This window comes from Cololabis saira, chromosome 17 (assembly GCF_033807715.1).
Source record: "Cololabis saira isolate AMF1-May2022 chromosome 17, fColSai1.1, whole genome shotgun sequence".
NCBI classification, from domain to species: domain Eukaryota; kingdom Metazoa; phylum Chordata; class Actinopteri; order Beloniformes; family Belonidae; genus Cololabis; species Cololabis saira.
In genome coordinates, this window is record NC_084603.1 from 4041827 (window position 1) to 4060093 (window position 18267).

The 18267-nt window shown below is 38.6% G+C and overlaps 1 protein-coding gene across 1 annotated transcript in view; it reads right to left on the reverse strand.

Moving 5' to 3' along the window:
- arhgap22 (Rho GTPase activating protein 22) overlaps nt 1-13137 on the reverse strand; it is a 17297-nt gene extending 4160 nt beyond the window's left edge. The window contains exons 1-6 of the mRNA XM_061744541.1: nt 12883-13137; nt 6712-6908; nt 5574-5661; nt 667-795; nt 325-535; nt 90-222 (exon numbers count right to left, since the gene is read on the reverse strand). Of these exons, the coding sequence (XP_061600525.1) occupies nt 90-222; nt 325-535; nt 667-795; nt 5574-5661; nt 6712-6908; nt 12883-12916 (792 nt within the window). The 5' untranslated portion in view covers nt 12917-13137. The remainder of the gene's footprint in view (nt 1-89; nt 223-324; nt 536-666; nt 796-5573; nt 5662-6711; nt 6909-12882) is intronic.
- Nucleotides 13138-18267: the final 5130 nt, after the last annotated feature.

Below are 18267 nucleotides of genomic sequence, written 5' to 3' on the forward strand. Positions count from 1 at the left end.
AGGCAGGCTTCATGCAAAGATACAGGTTGGAAATATATCAGTGCTTAGCAGTCCATCATAATGCAATAAAGTCTAAAGCAGACACGTACCATTTCTTTATCCTTGTTAAGAAGTTGAGCACAAGAGAGGAACTGTGCATATTTGGAGAATGGGATTATGGGCTCTGGCAGCTCTCGTATGTACAGCTTTAGCAGCGATGCCACTGTGTGGACATCAGTGGAACTGGAAGAGAAAAGGGGGCGCACATACATAGGGTAATAATATCCCACACTGATAAAGGCTTAACTTGCCACGGTTCATCAAATCCCTCTCCTGCTGCCTCACCTGTCAAACACTGGCTTCTCGCCACGGTCAAAGGCATCCTGGAGTTCTCGAACATGATTGGTCTGCCCGGGGGCCCTGAAAAGACCCTCCTCTTTGAGTCCAAGCTCACGTATGAAGCATGCACACTGTTCGACCAGAACAGGAACTGCTCGCTGAAGGCCACACTGGGCCTCGTATGACATTGTCTCCTCTAGATGCTGTCCAAAGATACCTGCAGCCACGCAACACAGAACACGCCAAGTCAGGGACGGCTTGCTATTATGTACCCGAGAAGATTAAGCTCCCACTTTAAATGAAGTAGGTATTCGTATGTGTTTATGTATGCACATCAGAGAATCCCACCTCCACCAAGTGGAGCCCATATGGCTCTACGTATGGCTCTGACCCACTCGTCCATTTCAGTCTGGGAGTTGGCCATCAGCAGAAATGATTCATGGCTTATGCCAGTTCGATCCTTTTCACCAGGTACCCCTGAAAACACAACCATATGTCATTAATCTCTGGATCAATATGACAAAATGACCAACACACCTCAAAAAGCTGGTACTACTACTACTACTACTAGTATCACTATATTCAATAACCTTTTGGCTCGAGCACCCTGCAAAGTATAAAGACACAGTGCCTTCCCTTCCTCAGAGGGAACTCAGTTTGACACCGCCCTATTTGACATTTAGGTTTGACATTTGGCTTATATCTTCAGAGCTTTGATTGCACTGTGCTCTCACATCATTTGAAACTGACAATAACTCTTGAAGTACCAGCCAATTTTAGATGTAAAAAACTTACAAAATTCTGGTGTAAACCACACAGCATATTGGAGTAGGTAACTATTTTTTCTTAATGACGGAATCCCGAACATGGTTTTCAAAAAGGGGATTGTGTAAGAGTTGACTGTTCCTAGGAATGGGCGATATTTTACCGTTCACGATAAACCGTCAAAAAAATTCCCCACGGTAAGAATTTGTATCTCACGGTAAAAACGATAAATTGAGGAAATGAGCCTGAAAGAAAGAAAGAAAGAAAGAAAGAAAGAAAGAAAGAAAGAAAGAAAGAAAGAAAGAAATGAGCCTGAAAGAAAGAAAGAAAGAAGAAAGAAATGAGCATGAAAGAAAGAAAGAAATGAGCCTGAAAGAAAGAAAGAAAGAAAGAAAGAAAGAAAGAAAGAAATGAGCCTGAAAGAAAGAAAGAAAGAAAGAAAGAAAGAAAGAAAGAAAGAAATGAGCCTGAAAGAAAGAAAGAAAGAAAGAAAGAAAGAAAGAAAGAAAGAAATGAGCCTGAAAGAAAGAAAGAAAGAAAGAAGAAAGAAATGAGCATGAAAGAAAGAAAGAAAGAAATGAGCCTGAAAGAAAGAAAGAAAGAAGAAAGAAATGAGCCTGAAAGAAAGAAAGAAAGAAGAAAGAAATGAGCATGAAAGAAAGAAAGAAAGAAATGAGCATGAAAGAAAGAAAGAAAGAAAGAAAGAAAGAAAGAAAGAAAGAAAGAAAGAAATGAGCCTGAAAGAAAGAAAGAAAGAAGAAAGAAATGAGCATGAAAGAAAGAAAGAAAGAAAGAAATGAGCCTGAAAGAAAGAAAGAAAGAAGAAAGAAATGAGCATGAAAGAAAGAAAGAAAGAAATGAGCCTGAAAGAAAGAAGAAAGAAATGAGCCTGAAAGAAAGAAAGAAAGAAATGAGCCTGAAAGAAAGAAAGAAAGAAGAAAGAAATGAGCATGAAAGAAAGAAAGAAAGAAATGAGCCCGAAAGAAAGAAGAAAGAAATGAGCCTGAAAGAAAGAAGAAAGAAATGAGCCTGAAAGAAAGAAGAAAGAAATGAGCCTGAAAGAAAGAAAGAAGAAAGAAATGAGTCTGAAAGAAAGAAATATTCCCGTTGATGACACTTTTTGTATTGGTATTTTTTTATCGTTATTGGGTTAAATGCCAGAAATTATCGTGATACATTTTTTTGTCCATACCGCCCATCCCTAACTGTTCCTCATAGAGGCTATAATCTTGGTACCTGCATTCATTACTGAATCATGCAATATGGTGCATAGTCAGTTGTGAGTAAGAGAAACAACCCAGAAAGAGTAGTGTTCTCTGGGGACAGGAGTAACTGCGCCATGCCTCTCTCTCAGTTGCTTTTCTTTCTCTGTCCAGGACATTTTCTACTGTGTATTTTCATTTTGCTACGTTACTGAGAGAAAAAGTCAAACCAATTTTGAAATACACCCTATGTGACAACCCAATGATTGTAAATAGTTATTGAGGTACATACTCTGTTTTACATGATGTGTTTGTATGTGTTTTCTTAAGTCCATCCATCTATCCATGTTAATCATGAAGAATGAGCATGGATCCCCACCCACTTTCTCTAGTTACTGACTCTACCAGGAATGCTGCAATACATGCTATGGTCTAAAACACTTTGCAAAGTGGTGTAGCTATATCAGTCTGAATGAGCTTTTGTGGCCACGTCCCTGTGGACCCATCACCTGCAGTAGGTGCCATACGCATTTAATGCTTTGTGCATTCTGCAGCAGTCTAGGAGGGCTTCATGGTCAAATTCCCAGCTAGTGAAACTGGTTACAGAGACTTCAGTGATGGGGAAGGGCTTACGTTGGTCGAATTTGAGAGATTTCAGATGGAAACACAAAAAATTGTGGGTTATTTAACCAGTTCTCAAGAGAGAGGTTGAATTTTATTTCATCTTGAAGTTGCCCTAGATCAGGGGTCGGCAACCCGCGTCTCTAGAGCCGCATGCGGCTCTTTAGCGCCGCCCTAGTGGCTCCTGGAGCTTTTTCAAAAATGTTTGATTTTTTTTCCTTTTTTTCCTTTTTTTCTTCTTTTTTTTCTTCTTTTTTTAACTTTTTTTTCTCTTTTTTCCTTTTTTTCTCTTTTTTCCTTTTTTCTCTTTTTCTTCTTTTTTTCTTTTCTTTTTTTCTTCTTTTTTTTCCTTTTTTTCTTCCTTTTTCTTCTTTTTTTTCTCTTTTTTTCTTCCCTTTTCCTTTCCTTTTTAATCTCGACATTTCGACTTTTTTCATGAAATTTTGACTATTTCCTCGACATTTTGACTTTTTTCTCGACATTTTGACTTCTTTCTCGAAATTGTACTTCAACATTAATCTTGTCATTTCGACTTTTTTTCCTCGAAATTTCGACTTTTTTCTCGAAATGCATAATGAAAAAAAAATCTTCCCCCAGTTATAACTAATATAGATACATGAAGCATGTGTTGCATTCATTCTAAGGCTTATACAAGACTTTTCATTTTTTGTGGCTCCAGACATATTAGTTTTTTGTGTTTTTGGTCCAATATGGCTCTTTCAACATTTTGGGTTGCCGACCCCTGCCCTAGATGAAGAGTAGTGAGCAGGAATGGGCTCCCTGGTTTTGAATTCATAATGGACTTGTTGCTGGTTCTGTTTGGTGGATGAGCGGGTGGCTCCCCTGTGCTTATTGTGCTGGGCAACAGGCTCGGACTGTTATTTGTGTTTATATATACTGAATGACAGATCAAACTACAAAGCCTTTCTGGTGTGTGAGTGAGAGGAACACTCTGCCCACTCTCAACCGGCACGGGGCTCTGTTGCTGGTCTCCGGTGGTATGCGGTTTGTTGATAACAAAAAGAGACTCTGGCAAAGCATCAGGCACATCAGAGAGGAAGAGCTTTGGTAGCATTGTTTACAGTGGGGACTGAGTGGTGCTGACCTCAAATCAGGATCCAGCCCAGGGGTGGAATAAATGCTGCGAGAATCTTAGCCTAAGTGATACACTTCCCATAATGAAAACACAGACTAGGGATTTAAGGCGGTGTACGCCTGACGCTGGGACTTAGGTGGTCAAGATCGTCAAGTACCTCCTTGGCAGCAATTTCAATTTTCCCTGCTACTTTGTTGATACAATATGCAACATTGTGTGGACGTTGGGGATAGTTTCTCTGGATTGGTACTGTTCCTCTGCATAGACTGCGTTCAATGCAGTTTTCATTCTAGTTGAGGAATGCTAGAGCATCTCTTTATGCTTTCTAAGGCACAACAGCATGACTAGGAGCTTACCTGTGCAGTCAAATGTCTTGTGGAGTTGGTAGAAGTAGTAGTAAATATTTATTTCGGTCAATCACAAACAAAAATCAACAAACAAGATAACACAGGTTTTTCCCTGGTCAACATTGTGATTATTTGACCGAAAAGGTCTGGGCTTGAAGCATAAAGCTTATCTTGCCCACCTTTTAACAGAATAGAATATACAAAAAAACAAATTAAGTATCATAAGTCTACACAAAATAATAATAATAATAATAATAATAATAATAATAATAATAATAATAATAATAATAATAATAATAATAATAATAATGATGATGATGATGATGATGATGATGATAATAATAATAGTAATAATAATAATAATAATAATAATAATAATAATAATAATAATAATAATAATAATAATAATAATAATAATAATAATAATAATAATAATAGCAATAATATAATAATGATAATAATAATGATAGCTCTGAAAACAGAACGTGAAAAGATGCTAAGGAAACCGGCAAAACAAATTTAAGTTGTCATTTTATCTCATGCATGTGTGCATTCTTCTTTGTTTGCTTATTGTGTTTCTATATATGTGTCCATTACCTTTGCTTTGAATAATATCTTGTATGCTTTTATTGAATTTGCTAGTTTAAGGTAATTTTCTAATGAGTTCCACAGTTTTACTCCTAAAACAGATATACATCTGCCCTTTGCGTTTGTTCTAACTGTTGTTGTGTCAAACATTGCTGTTCCCCTGAGGTCGTGTTTGCCCTCTCTTGGCTTGAACAGTTCCTGCAGAACTCATGACTGGAAAGTGCTTTGGGAATATTTGGTATTATGCATTTTTCTAAAAGCCCTTCCTTCCGTACACAAGAGAACTTGAGAGAGAGACAACTTTGATCACACTGCCAGCAGTACATTTGCTTAGTTTCCTGTAGAATTTGAACTCCACCCGGGCTGTTCTCTGTCCTGAGTCACGTTAAACACCTTTACAGTAAGAACATCTACAAACTGGGTTTCAAGTTTGGCTTGGGCTCGCATTTTTGTGTTTTTTGCAGATGATGCTGTTGTAATGGCCTCATTGAATGGCGACCTGCAGGACACATGAATGGTTTGTTTCCGAGTCTGATTACACCTCTTGGCTGGCTCAGTACTAAGCAGAATATGTGCAACATTACTTGAACAAGGATTGTTTTTTTCCTGAAGAGAATTGTCCCCATGCCAACTCACCTGGAACAATTTCAAACAGGTGACGACCTGGTTCATCCTGACTGGCAGGCACTTCATTGACATGACTACCCTGAAGAGGAATGCATCCCTGTAGAGCCAAAGAGAGGAAAGCATGAGACAGACGGACGTATAGGCAGTGCTTCTGGACTCGGACATGCAGGGAATGTTAAAAACATTATAGCGGGTTTTGAGTGCACTGGACTCTGGGCAGCTGTCCAACAGAGGGAGGTAATGATGATAGGAGGGATGACTCAGTAAAACGTCTCCTCATCTACTTATCCTTGTGGCGGTTCTGGATCTACTTGCTGTTCTGATCCCTTCAGTAAGGAGATGGTCAAAAGCCAATTACTAAATGCTTACACTAGGACAAAAGGTCAGCTAGTTACCACATTATAAGGGTGTATGTCAACGCAATAACAAAAACCTAGACAGTCACGGAGCAGGTGGGAATGTCTTCATGGAGAAATGGATAGTAAGCATAATGCACAACCAATACAACATGCTGAATGAGTAACCTTTAAAAACCAAGAATACAAAAAAATATCAATTCAGTCGAGGGCTTCCAAATGCATTTGTTCACTTAAGAGAGGTACAGGACTGTCTCAGAAAATTAGAATATTGTGATTTTCTGTAATGCAATTACAAAAACAAAAATTTCATACATTCTGGATTCATTACAAATCAACTGAAATATTGCAAGCCTTTTATTATTTTAATATTGCTGATCATGGCTTACAGCTTAAGAAAACTCAAATATCCAATCTCAAAAAATTAGAATATTCTGTGAATCTTAATCTTAAACTGTAAACCATAATCAGCAATATTAAAATAATAAAAGGCTTGCAATATTTCAGTTGATTTGTAAGGAATCCAGAATGTATGACATTTTTGTTTTTTTTAATTGCATTACAGAAAATAAAGAACTTTATCACAATATTCTAATTTTCTGAGACAGTCCTGTATACTGTCTTTCAAAATGGAGAACCCCTACTGTTAAAGATTCACTGTGATTCTGTTAAAACTATAATCAGATAAACTGCTGAAGCTTTGGAGTATATAAGACTTTAAACCAGACTGAATCTAAACATTAAATTGTGACATTTTCAGCCTTCTGGGGAAAGTGATAATAGGGAGACACCTGTGCCTTGCTTTCATCCTGGTCCTTGTAGAAGTAAAGAGCTTCAGTTCTCAGGACGAACCAACGCAGCTGCCAGTTTTTCATGATACTCCGCTGCCTCTTCAGCCAACCAGACTTCAGCATCTTCTCCTGGTCCAGCGGAGAGCAGGGTCTGGAGAGCCGAGACAACTCTCCGAGCACCATGCTCTTGGATCGTGCTGTATGGATACACGTTGAGACAAAGGGAAGGAGAGTTTGCTGGATTAAAAGGATCAGAGAGAGATGTGGAAATAATTACAGACGTGGAAAAATATGTGTTGGTATCGTTCCATTAAAGAAAGAAACCCCACAATTGTCACTGAGATAACTTGAAACTGACAAGAGTAATTCTGAATGATAATTCACTACAAACCGACTTAATGAAAATCAGACTTTGCTTTTGAATTGTGGTTCAACGGAATAATTAAAAAGAATAAATAAATAAAACAAGTCTTAACAAATTAGTTTATTTATTTATTTTTATTTTTTTTGCACAGTGATAACACAATAATTTTTTTTTATCATACAAGGACAAATAATTTGTGCAGGAGAGGAAAAGAAGCCTGAGGGGCTTATAAAAAATCCTCCCCTCAATACAAAATCACCAAAACAAATCAGTCAATAGCAAAAGAATAGAAAGGAAAAAAGAAAAGGGAAAAGAAACAAAGAAAAATACAATAAGTACACAAACAAAAATATCCATGAAATGGCAATTTCATTTCAGTAAGAATAGCCTGATTAATTTTGTCTAAATAAAAGATACCCCACCAAGCTGGTCCTAAACATTTTTAAGGATGACACTAACTTAAGAGATCTATCTAAACAGTTCCAGAGTTGAGGGCCATGGAATTTGATAAAGGATTGGTGACTGCAGGTACGACAAAGAGTTGGTACCCTCAACTTAATATTTTGTCACAAAATGAAATTGATTCAATCACTGCAATCTAGTCATTTCTGTAACTTTTAATTAAACTTCTACACCTGTGGACAGGTCTTCTGGTCCACTGCTGGTGAGTAAACTGCTCCAGCTGTCTCACGTTTGAAGGACTCCAGACTCAATGTTTCAGCTTTTTCCACATGTTTAATAGGATTTAAATCAGGCCTCATGGAAGGTCACTTCAGAATAGTCCATTGTTTTGTTCTTAGCCGTTCTTGGGTGTTTGGTTTTTTCAATTCAATTCAATTCAATTCATATTTATTTCGAGCAATAAACATAACATAAATGACCTGCGTGCAACATAAAATTAAACAAATACCTTTTATCAGGTTTATCAGGTGCAGGTTCAAAATACAAATTAATTCGTCAACCCTCGAAAGGGAGTGGGAAGAAGAAAACCTATTTAATCCCACCCCTGTTTCTCACTAACACTTGATAGATTTTTTTTTTTTAAGGCTTCCTCCTGTCTCAACATTTGAACCAAAAAAATGAAAAAAAGACCTATATCAAATTATAATAAAACATTTTTTTTCTACAGTTCACCTCACCTTGGGTCACCCATTTTTGGGTCATTATCCTGTTGGAGGACCCTTGACATGCAGCTGAGACCAAGCTTTCTGACACTGTGCAGCACGTTTACCTGCAGAATGTCTTGAAAGACTTGAGGTTTCATTGTAGCTGCACAAATTCAAGATGAATTGTACCAGACACAGCAAAGCAGCTTGAAGCAAGCGTCTCTCATGTTTCACAGCAACTACAAGGCTATCTTCTTTGAATGCTTTATTTTTATATCCATGAACATAGAGCTGATGTGAATTGCCTAAAGGCTCCAGATTTGTGTCGTCTGTCCAAAGGGCATTCTTCCAGAGGCTTTGTGGTGTGTCATTATGCATCCTGACAAATTCCAGTGGAGTCCTCCTTGGTCATCCACTTTGGATCGTACAGCGATGGCTGGTGTGATCTGACACCGATGTACCTTGGAGTTCTCTTTGAATCTCTTTGGAAGTTGTTCTGGGCTATTCAGGTTACCATTCATATCATCAGCCTCTCCAATTTATGATCAGCATTTCCTCTTGCAACCACGCAGGAAGGTCGGCTACAGTTCTGTGGAACCTTATGATTGTGTTGAACAACAATTCAAAAGCAATGCTTGCTTTTCTTTTGTGACTTTGGTCAGTATCAATATATTTCAGTAACCATTGTGAGTTTTTCTTTTCTTAATGGAAGGATACCAACATATTTGCCCACATGCATACAGTAAAGCACAACTGAAACTGGCATTCTTTCATGTTTTGCTATTGTTGTATAAATCTACTGGGAGACCATCTACCATGATTCACAGAAGTGTTTTTTGGGTGTTGTCAAACCCACTGATCCTGCATTTGAATTTCCTCATACGTCAAAGTAAGGCTTCCTTAGACCTGCTTTTAAATTATTTCCCTTCCATTCAATTGGCGTTTATTTTCTAATTATTAATAAATGCAAACATACTTCTACTGTTGAAAAAAAAGCCAGTTTTGCTTTGGATCAGACAATGCTTTCCCTGCTACTGAGAGATTACAGGTATAGATTATATATTAGCATCTGCAAACCAGGTATAGAGCAAAAACAGTGACAACGGAACAATCCCTTGGGAGTCAGTGAGCAAGATAAACAGAATGCAGCATCAAGGAGGAGGGAGAGAAAGAGAGAGAGAGAGAGAGAGAGAGAGAGAGAGAGAGAGAGAGAGAGAGAGAGAGAGAGAGAAAGGAATCAATGGTGTCTTTTCCCTGTTAATTGCATCCTGCTTTCTGCTGAGGACAGCAGGGAAGGTATCTGCAAGGGCCTGGACTGAAATCTCTCTTTCCATTTCTCTCTACTGCTCCGCCTTTCTCCCTCACTCTTCCCCATCAGCTCTCGGTCTGGACTCCTTATTTTATTTCTGCTCTTTCTGGATGTCCTTCCTTTGCAAAGTCATGATGGCTGGCAAGGGTGGAGACTAAAAAGCTTGAAAACTGACAGCAATATTCTGACAGCAAAAGCACCCTGAGCAAGATCAATATTTATTGTGGACATGGATAGATTTTGCTCATCTTTATCAAAGACAAATTATCAACAAATTATCATATAATTTAAATGCTAAGAGTAATTATGAGATACAATTATATAGTTTTTAAGCATAATGCAACTTGTCTTACATCACTGTGATTTATTAATAACCTTGTATGCATGTCAAGTGAAATGATGTCAATGCCATACATGCTCACTGGCAATAAGTAATATATTCAGACCCGAAAAATAAAAGACCTACACTTGATTGATAAGTAAAAAACCACAGACAATCAAGTGTTGCATTCAGTCCAAATGCTGGCTCATATTACGGTCAGTGCTGGGCTGCATCTATTGTATTAATTTGTTAAATCATGGATTCTCGCAGCGTAGCTCTCAAGCCAGCCGCTGTTCTCCAAAGAATTTAATGCAGTAGTTAATAATGGCATAAAATGCATGCAAAAATATAAGTAAAAATCACCTTACATTCAAATCATTCATGACGTACCAAGTCAGGAGAAGACGTGAAGAAAATGTTATCTGTCAGAGCAACGTCAAGAACAATCTACCCTCATCTGAGTGAATATAAGTCCCAAAGGGAGATTTCAGGAAATATTTAATGAACCAATGATTTGTTGGGACCTTGAGGACAGGTACTGTACAGTGATCTGGAGGCAGGTGAAATCTGAGCTCAAAGATTTGCATTTTAAGCACCATCATGTGATTAATACATGCTGCTATGAGGTCGTGAATTGAGAGAACAAATGTAATTTGAATCATGTTATGGTAGGAAAGTTATGACATATGAAAGCTATATGGTAACTTCTGAGACTACTGACCCGTTTTGTGACTGAGAGCAAGTACAAGTTAGTACTTTGACTGAACCTCTACTTCTTGAGTAGTGAGGGAGCCAAAAACAGAAGGCCACGAAAAGACGATGTTGTGGAGTAAACTAATTCCTACATTTAGATGGATGAAATAACACTGTGTGTGTGTGCGTGTGTGTGTGTGTGTGTGTGTGTGTGTGTGTGTGTGTGTGTGTGTGTGTGTGTGTGTGTGTGTGTGCGTGTGTATGTTTTCAGTAATGCATATGTAATAATTATAAAAGATTTTCCCGTCCATCATTATTTGTGGTAGCAGCTTATGGTCATAGATTAATCAGTAAATATGCACATGATTTATAAAATGATTATGTGGTGAATCTTAACTTTAGTTAAATGTATCCATGGATTTTTCAAATCCGCCTCAATCCTTCTCAGAGTCTAGAGTACTAGATACCTGATAAAAGCAAAGAGAGGATATACAAGATCCACTCAGAAAGGACTTAGCCAGAGAACCTTTAGCTGTGAGGCAACATTAATAAGCCCCTTAAAAATATAATTTCTGTAATTTTGAAATGCATGTGTACTTACAAAAAAAGATATTTTTTTAATCACAACATACAAGTATAAGCTAGTGCATAAACTGTATAAAATGAATTGCCAAGTCATCATTTTAACAACATGATTTGGGGATCAAAGGGCACGAAAGCCACATTTTTGAACTTTTAAAAACAACAATATTCTTTTAAATATAGAAAGAATGAAATACTTCTAAGGCAGCATGAAATAGGATTGCCCTCCACTAGTGGTAATAGATTAAATGTACCATGCCAACTCAGTTTTGTGTTGCTAAACACATAAGAATGATAACTGAAATAATGTTATTAGATTGTCAGGATCGACAACATTTTATTCAGAGATAAATTATCCTATTAAAAATGTCATTATTAAACATGGTGCAGAAGTAAATTTGCAATAGTTTGAGCAGGAGTCTTATAATTTTATGGATAAAATCATAAGAAAATAATAGCATGTTGTCAATCTCTCCATCAGTTTTGTAACTTAAAAGTATTATACTGTTCCAAGGACAGAAGGAAGTCCTATCCTTCTCAAGTAGCGGTACACTTTCTGACTTCTTGATGTTTGGGCCTGATATCAAGGATTCAGGGGGCAGACTCAGCTCAACGAAGCTGCCCGGAACGATGCTGCGTAAAAGGGTCAAAGGAGAGCGAAGCTGGGAATCTAATCAAAGGAGAATACCATTACAGCAAATGAGACATGGCAAGCTTGCAAGATGTGGCAAAAAAAACTGAACCGACTGCTGCACTCTCACAGCTGAAGGAGAAAGCACTTCTCCTTCCCATTATCTTTTATGATCTTATTTTTCAGGCTGGCCAAGATCGAGCCAACCACTGCCAAAGGAGAGACGAGGCAACGACCAACCCTAAAGCCTTACAAAGCCCCCTTGAAGAATCTTCAAGTCAATATTTTGCTTTGTTCTAACTTATTTCATGTAGTATTAAATACATTGGGAATGCTTAAAGTGATTTATTACCAGTTGGAACTATCTTTGAAGTAGTAATGTAATTAACACACCCTGAGATAGGGCAGTGAGCCAGTGCATCTGAAACAGGATGTGCCATTTATCGAACAACCACCCGCTATGAAGAGCACAGCAAGTAAATATACTCTGTATCATAATAACTTCAGTGGCAGGAGAGATTTCTTCCACATTCATCCTCACACAGTCACGTGAGAGGCCTTTGTACACCATCTTAACTTCAGTGGTCGCAAAAGGATTTTATCCTGCATGAAAAGAGCTATGTTTGACCATCAGGTTTGTGGGTAACAGTAGCAAAGAGTCAGGAAGAATAAAAGGGTTAAACAATGAGCAAGCACAGGATGCAGGGCACTGTGAAAGGCAGAATTATCTACCCATCAGCCATGTTTACTACCACCCATCTCCAGCAAAATCAAATCTTCTAGGAATGAACATAATCACTTGAGGGGGGACATGATGGATGACATCACCCTGTAGTAGAGCCTGTTAACTCTTAACGAGTGCTGGACACAACAGCCAAATGCTCAGCATTTCAGATCATGCAAGACGGTTCAATGAATTGCAGGTAATGAGAAGGCACGTTGACACCGGTGTGGATTTAACTCGAGCGTGACTCTGTTAACATCTCTTTGGTTTATCAATGAAAACACCAACATTACTGATGAGACTACAAAGACAAGCAGGACCGATGGAGCTCTGCAGAGGCGAGGAGAGAAAGAAAGAGACGGGAGAACAGCAATGATAGAGAGGCGACATAAAGCATATTAGAGCAAGGATGGAGAAAAGGGAGGAGGGACTGCGCTTACCCCGGCGTGCCTGTTTTATCTTGGGGCTCAGCATGGTTACCGTTGCTGTGCTGCTCCCTCTCACAGAGACATGACTGCATCCCTCTGCTCACACACTACACCTCTCGCTGCAGCCTCGCCCCGTTCACTTCTCATCCTCTCCCAGCATCTCTCTGCTTAATCAGTCTCACACTTGGAATCTGATTTCATTCTCTTCTGTACACACACACACGCACACACACTCACAAGCACTTAACCATGCACTCTCCTCTTCCTTTCCATCTGACCGCCTGTCTGTCCCACTGGCCTGGCGTACTCCTGCTCACTCATAAAGCCCTGCCCACTCTCTCTCTCTGTTTCTCTCTATCTGTTTCCCTCCCTTCTGCTGCACTCTATCAGTATCAGCTTCTCACCTTCTATAAATACGTCTGGCTGCAAGCCCCTCTATCTTGTCACCCCTATAGTCCTGCCCCCAGTTGCTCACGGAGATTTAATTATGGACTCATCTGTACCTGAAGTAAAAACCTCAGATCAATAAGACAAAGCTCTGCATCAATATATGTACAAATGGAGAATATTCTCACCGCTTAACATCGGATGCAAAGCAAGTGGAAAATGAATTGTTTTTTTATGCACCCTACGGCTCCCTTCCTGCAAGAATCTGTGCAATATATAAAGCTCATAAATTACTATTAAAATAAGGAGTGTATGTATAAATTTTAAGGGACTACGTGGCACAGAGGAGCAAAACAACTACTCCTGCATTGTCAGGATGAATTTAATATGTCTTCAGTTTATCTGACAATGACTTGGAGGGCAGGAGGATATTGATTTAAGTGTTACATCGGGTATTCATCAAGCTCTGGAGTTGTCATAATTTATGATATAAATTTAAGTGTGATAAATGGTAAATATGTCACCTGCCTATAAAATAGAGTCTCACTCCGTAATAGTTTGTTGAGTCATCTTCAGCTTTGATTACGGCATACATTTAGCAAAATCTTGCATTGAGGATGGGGAGCGTCGAACTGCGACTTTAAATCCTATCCTGATTATCAGTGCTGGCCCAGGTGGGAAAATAACGTGTCCTTGAACCATTTGAGCTCCATAAATCCTGGTATTGCCATCTTGGAATATGCTCATGGCATCAGGAAAGAAGGATTTACAGGTGGAAAAACATTCAGTGTATTTAAGTGGGCAACAGATATCATTTCTTGGGTATATAACATTGCTGAACCTGGACCTGAGCTGCTGATGTACAGTAAACCTAGTGAACAGACATGAAGGGGCTGTGAGTGAAAAAAACAACAGTATGCAGACGGATCCATTTCTGAAAGCCAGATTTCAGAAATCTTTTAAGTTCTCCATAAAAAAGAAAGAAAACTGATCAATTCTTGCAGGAAAACTCAAACCCCCTCCCCTCATTTGAAGTGACTGACTGACAGTCTGACACTGAGCCTAACTGATGCTTTCAGGCTGCTTTCATTTCCATGACATTTCCAGTGACTGTGCTATCAGGTAAACATAGAAGTTCAGGGGATGTCAAGGTACATTTTGAAAGAGAAAAACAATCCCTTCTGATTAAAATGCCTGCTGGGCAGAAAGGCAAAACCCCCATGTGACCTCAAAGAGCCTGCAGGGAGGTTTCACTGACACAGAAGTGATGATGCATTGCTTCACGGCGTAGCATTGATGCACAGACTGTCAACGTGGGTGAGTCGTTGTAAAGACAAACATTACATGCGCTACATTACAAAAGGAAGTAAGAACTGAAATATGCAAAGTGACATCTGGGTAAGATGTTGAATTGAATCATTCTGTGTTGTAAGCTGATAAAAATAAATCATAATCACAATCATAGAGGAAGAAATGAGCAGCGTTTGTTGCAGGGGCGTCAATTGGTTATGGCAAGGTATGGCAGCCGCCACACCTTTGCTTCAAGGGTTAAATGTAAATGTTTGTTTTTTTAAATACATTTATGGAATAACTACAAATGCAAATAAGAACAACACGATCGATTTCACTAGTTATTATACACTGCAAAAATTCAAAATCTTAACAAGAATATTTGTCTTATTTCTAGATAAAATGTCTAATTTTTAGTCTCTTCTTTTAAAAAATCTCATTACATTTAAGACAAGACTCAAAAACAACCATTTTCACCTGTTTCAAGTAGATTTTCACTTAGAATAAGTAGAAAAATCTGCCAGTGGAACAAGCTTTTTTTGCTTGTAATGAGAAGATAAATCTTGTTCCACTGGCAGATTTTTCTACTTATTTCAAGTGAAAATTTACTTGAAACAGGTGAACATGGTCAAATAACAAGTTATTTTTCTGGTGATGACTCTTGTTTTAAGTGTAATGAGATTTTTTGACTAAAAATGAGACATTTTAACTAGAAATAAGACAAATATTCCTGGTAAGATTTTGAGTTTTTGCAGTGAGCGAGACTGCATTTGAAAAAGTTCCAATTTTCTTGACCACACAGATAAGCTCCATAGCAGACTTCTGTGATGAGTATTTGCTGGACGTGTTGATTGATACTCTAGTTAAGTTCTGTGACTCGTAACCTTGCCATACCTTAGTAAGACTGAATTGACACCACTGGTTTGTTGAAACCTTATCAACTGTAAAACAAACACCGGCCTATGGAGTAGAGTGGTCAGTTTTTAGCGATAAATGGGAGAACAACTTTAATGTGATGCCACAAAATCTGGATGGAAAGGTTCCACAATGTAGGCTGATGAATTAAAACTGAAAACAAGCTTCTACAACAGCACAACCATCAAAACACAGTTATGTGTCCACTTTGAATCTGATTACCAAATTTTGCAATCAAACATGTAATAAATTGCAGATGTAACCCAGGACTGATGGATCGGTGAGGTCGTCATCACTGCACACCACTTGTGTTCAAGTATCCTGGCTCATTCACACTAGATATACACACACAGAACGTTGGCCACGCTTCTCAGTCACTAATGTGTGTGGTTGAAGCCACAGCACTCAGAGGCGTGATGATCTTGTTCCTACTCAGACGAGTTGATTGTAGAGGACGTGATAAAACAGATAAATGCCGTTCAAGAGGCTGGATTACTCTAAAACGCTGCACAGAGAAACCGACTGAGATTTCTAAGCTTCCACATTACAATCACTTACAAATTACTGGACACGGTGCAGGGATGAAAGCTTGAAAGAGCGGAAACACATTAGTAATAATACAGCTGACTGTGCAATTGTAATAATTCTCATAAGAGCTCATGAAAAACATCAGTTTGATGTGATGAAATATATCAGTTTACATCATACAATGATCAGTGGTGGACAGTAACGGAGTAAATTTACTTGAGTACTGTACTTAAGTACATATCCAGAGGATTTGTACTTTACTTGAGTATTAGATTTCTTTGGTACTTATTACTCTTACTTGAATACATTTCCAAGACAAATATTTTTACTTTTACTCGAGTAAATTTCTAGAAAGGCTGAAAAGTACTTGTTACTTTCAGGTCTGCTCTTTTTTCTTCTTCCCTAAAATCCTATTGGACACAAGCTGTTTTTGTCAAAGGAGGAGACCGATCACAGTGCACGCTCTCCACTGGGATGTACGTAAAGAGGAAATACGTCAAGCCTCCTCAAAACGATACCGCCAAAGTAGCCTGTGTTTGTCAAGACAGAGCCGCATTTGAGTTATTGAAAGCAGAGATGTAGTTTTTTGTAAAGCAGTGGTCTTTGAGGGGGATCCAGACTTAGTTGGATGGTGCAGGTTCATTTGGTTTCAGTTCATGATTGTTAATAAACTCTGCATCATCTGCTGTCCTCTTATGATCCCATTCATTTGATTTGTTTTTGGTGTTTCTGCAGGTTTTATATAACATTGTGGTTCTAAAAGCAGCACATCAGTGCAGCTGGTTTCAAAGAGTTAATTCTCAGAAACAAGAGTTAAAAGATCCTTAAATTAATTTAGAAAAAATATAGTAATTTACTGATGTGGAAAATAAGAAATTTACTCTTACTTTTACTTAAAGTAAATTTAAAAGCATTTACTTTTGGATACTTAAGTACCTTTAAAAGCAAGTACTTTTCTACTCTTACTCGAGTAATATTTTGACTGAGCTACTTTTACTTGTAACAGAGTAAATTTTGACCAGTAGTATTTGTACTCTTACTCAAGTAATGGGGTCGAGTACTCTGTCCACCTCTGCATGGTACTAGCTGCCTAAATAACTTTCCTGTCAGTCTTACCTGCCAGTTGCTTTGATATGTTGCAGAGTTTCGGAGTCCTGGATGGCTTCATGACACTGAACGGATCTGTCCACTGTATACTTCTCCACTGGAGTCATTACTAGAGCTACACACACACAAACACACACACACAGGGCCACATTCAAGGAGTTAACTATCGCCACACAGAAATCTCAGTTCTCCACTTAATAAACAAATCCCCAGGACACAAATCAAATGACAATTCCCATCCTCACACAAAAGGGAGTACTATAGTTGCCACAATAAACACAAATGAGATGTGCCCGAGGAATGCTGATCTAAACAGACTCTGACAGAGAGAAGGAAGTAAAGGCAGTCATGAGAGTATTACTTGTCATGTCATCTCGGATGGGCTGACAGGACGACTCTCGGTCTGGAGGGAGACTCTCCGCGCGACTCAGGAGATCATCACGCCGTCCAGAGCAGCTGTTCCGATCATAGCTACCGTTTTACAGAGAAACAACACCCAGCTGTTCCACCGTCTCCAGCTGTCCTCTGCTGAATCTTCAGTTTGCCTCTCGCTTGGGAAGTGAGCTGTCTTGATGGAGAAGTGAAAATGGCTGACTTAGATGTACAAAAATGAGTTTCTTCTTTACACGTTATTACTGTAAACGTTTGTTCTCTGAGCTGAGTGAGTGTTTCGTCATGGCTGTTAAAAGTTTTGTTTATGTAAATCAAGAGGGATGATTAGGTCACCATCTAAAATACTCCCATAAGCGGTTGGTGCTACACCTGACACAAACATAAAAGCCTTTTTTTCTCTAGATATGACCAAAGTGTGAGGACTTCCCTTTTATTTAATGAAACATCTCTTTCTACAGAATAAAAAAAAACATTGGCACAAAAGAGGTGTCATCTTAGAAACCAAAATGCTAATTACACATAAAACAATAATACACATAAAATACACAGGAATGAATGCAGCAGGGCTGATCCAGGGACAAATACAGTAAAGACCTGTTCAGTTCACCGTCTTACATATTCTCAGCTTCATATTCAGGAGACAGTGCAGTGGACATTAAATTATACTACATGACGTAGCCACTCACACAGCAGCCTCTAAGAGGTGTGGGGAACATCATCCATAATATAGAAATATGGGCTGCAGGACACAAAGGAAATGAGTATGCGTAATTGAAG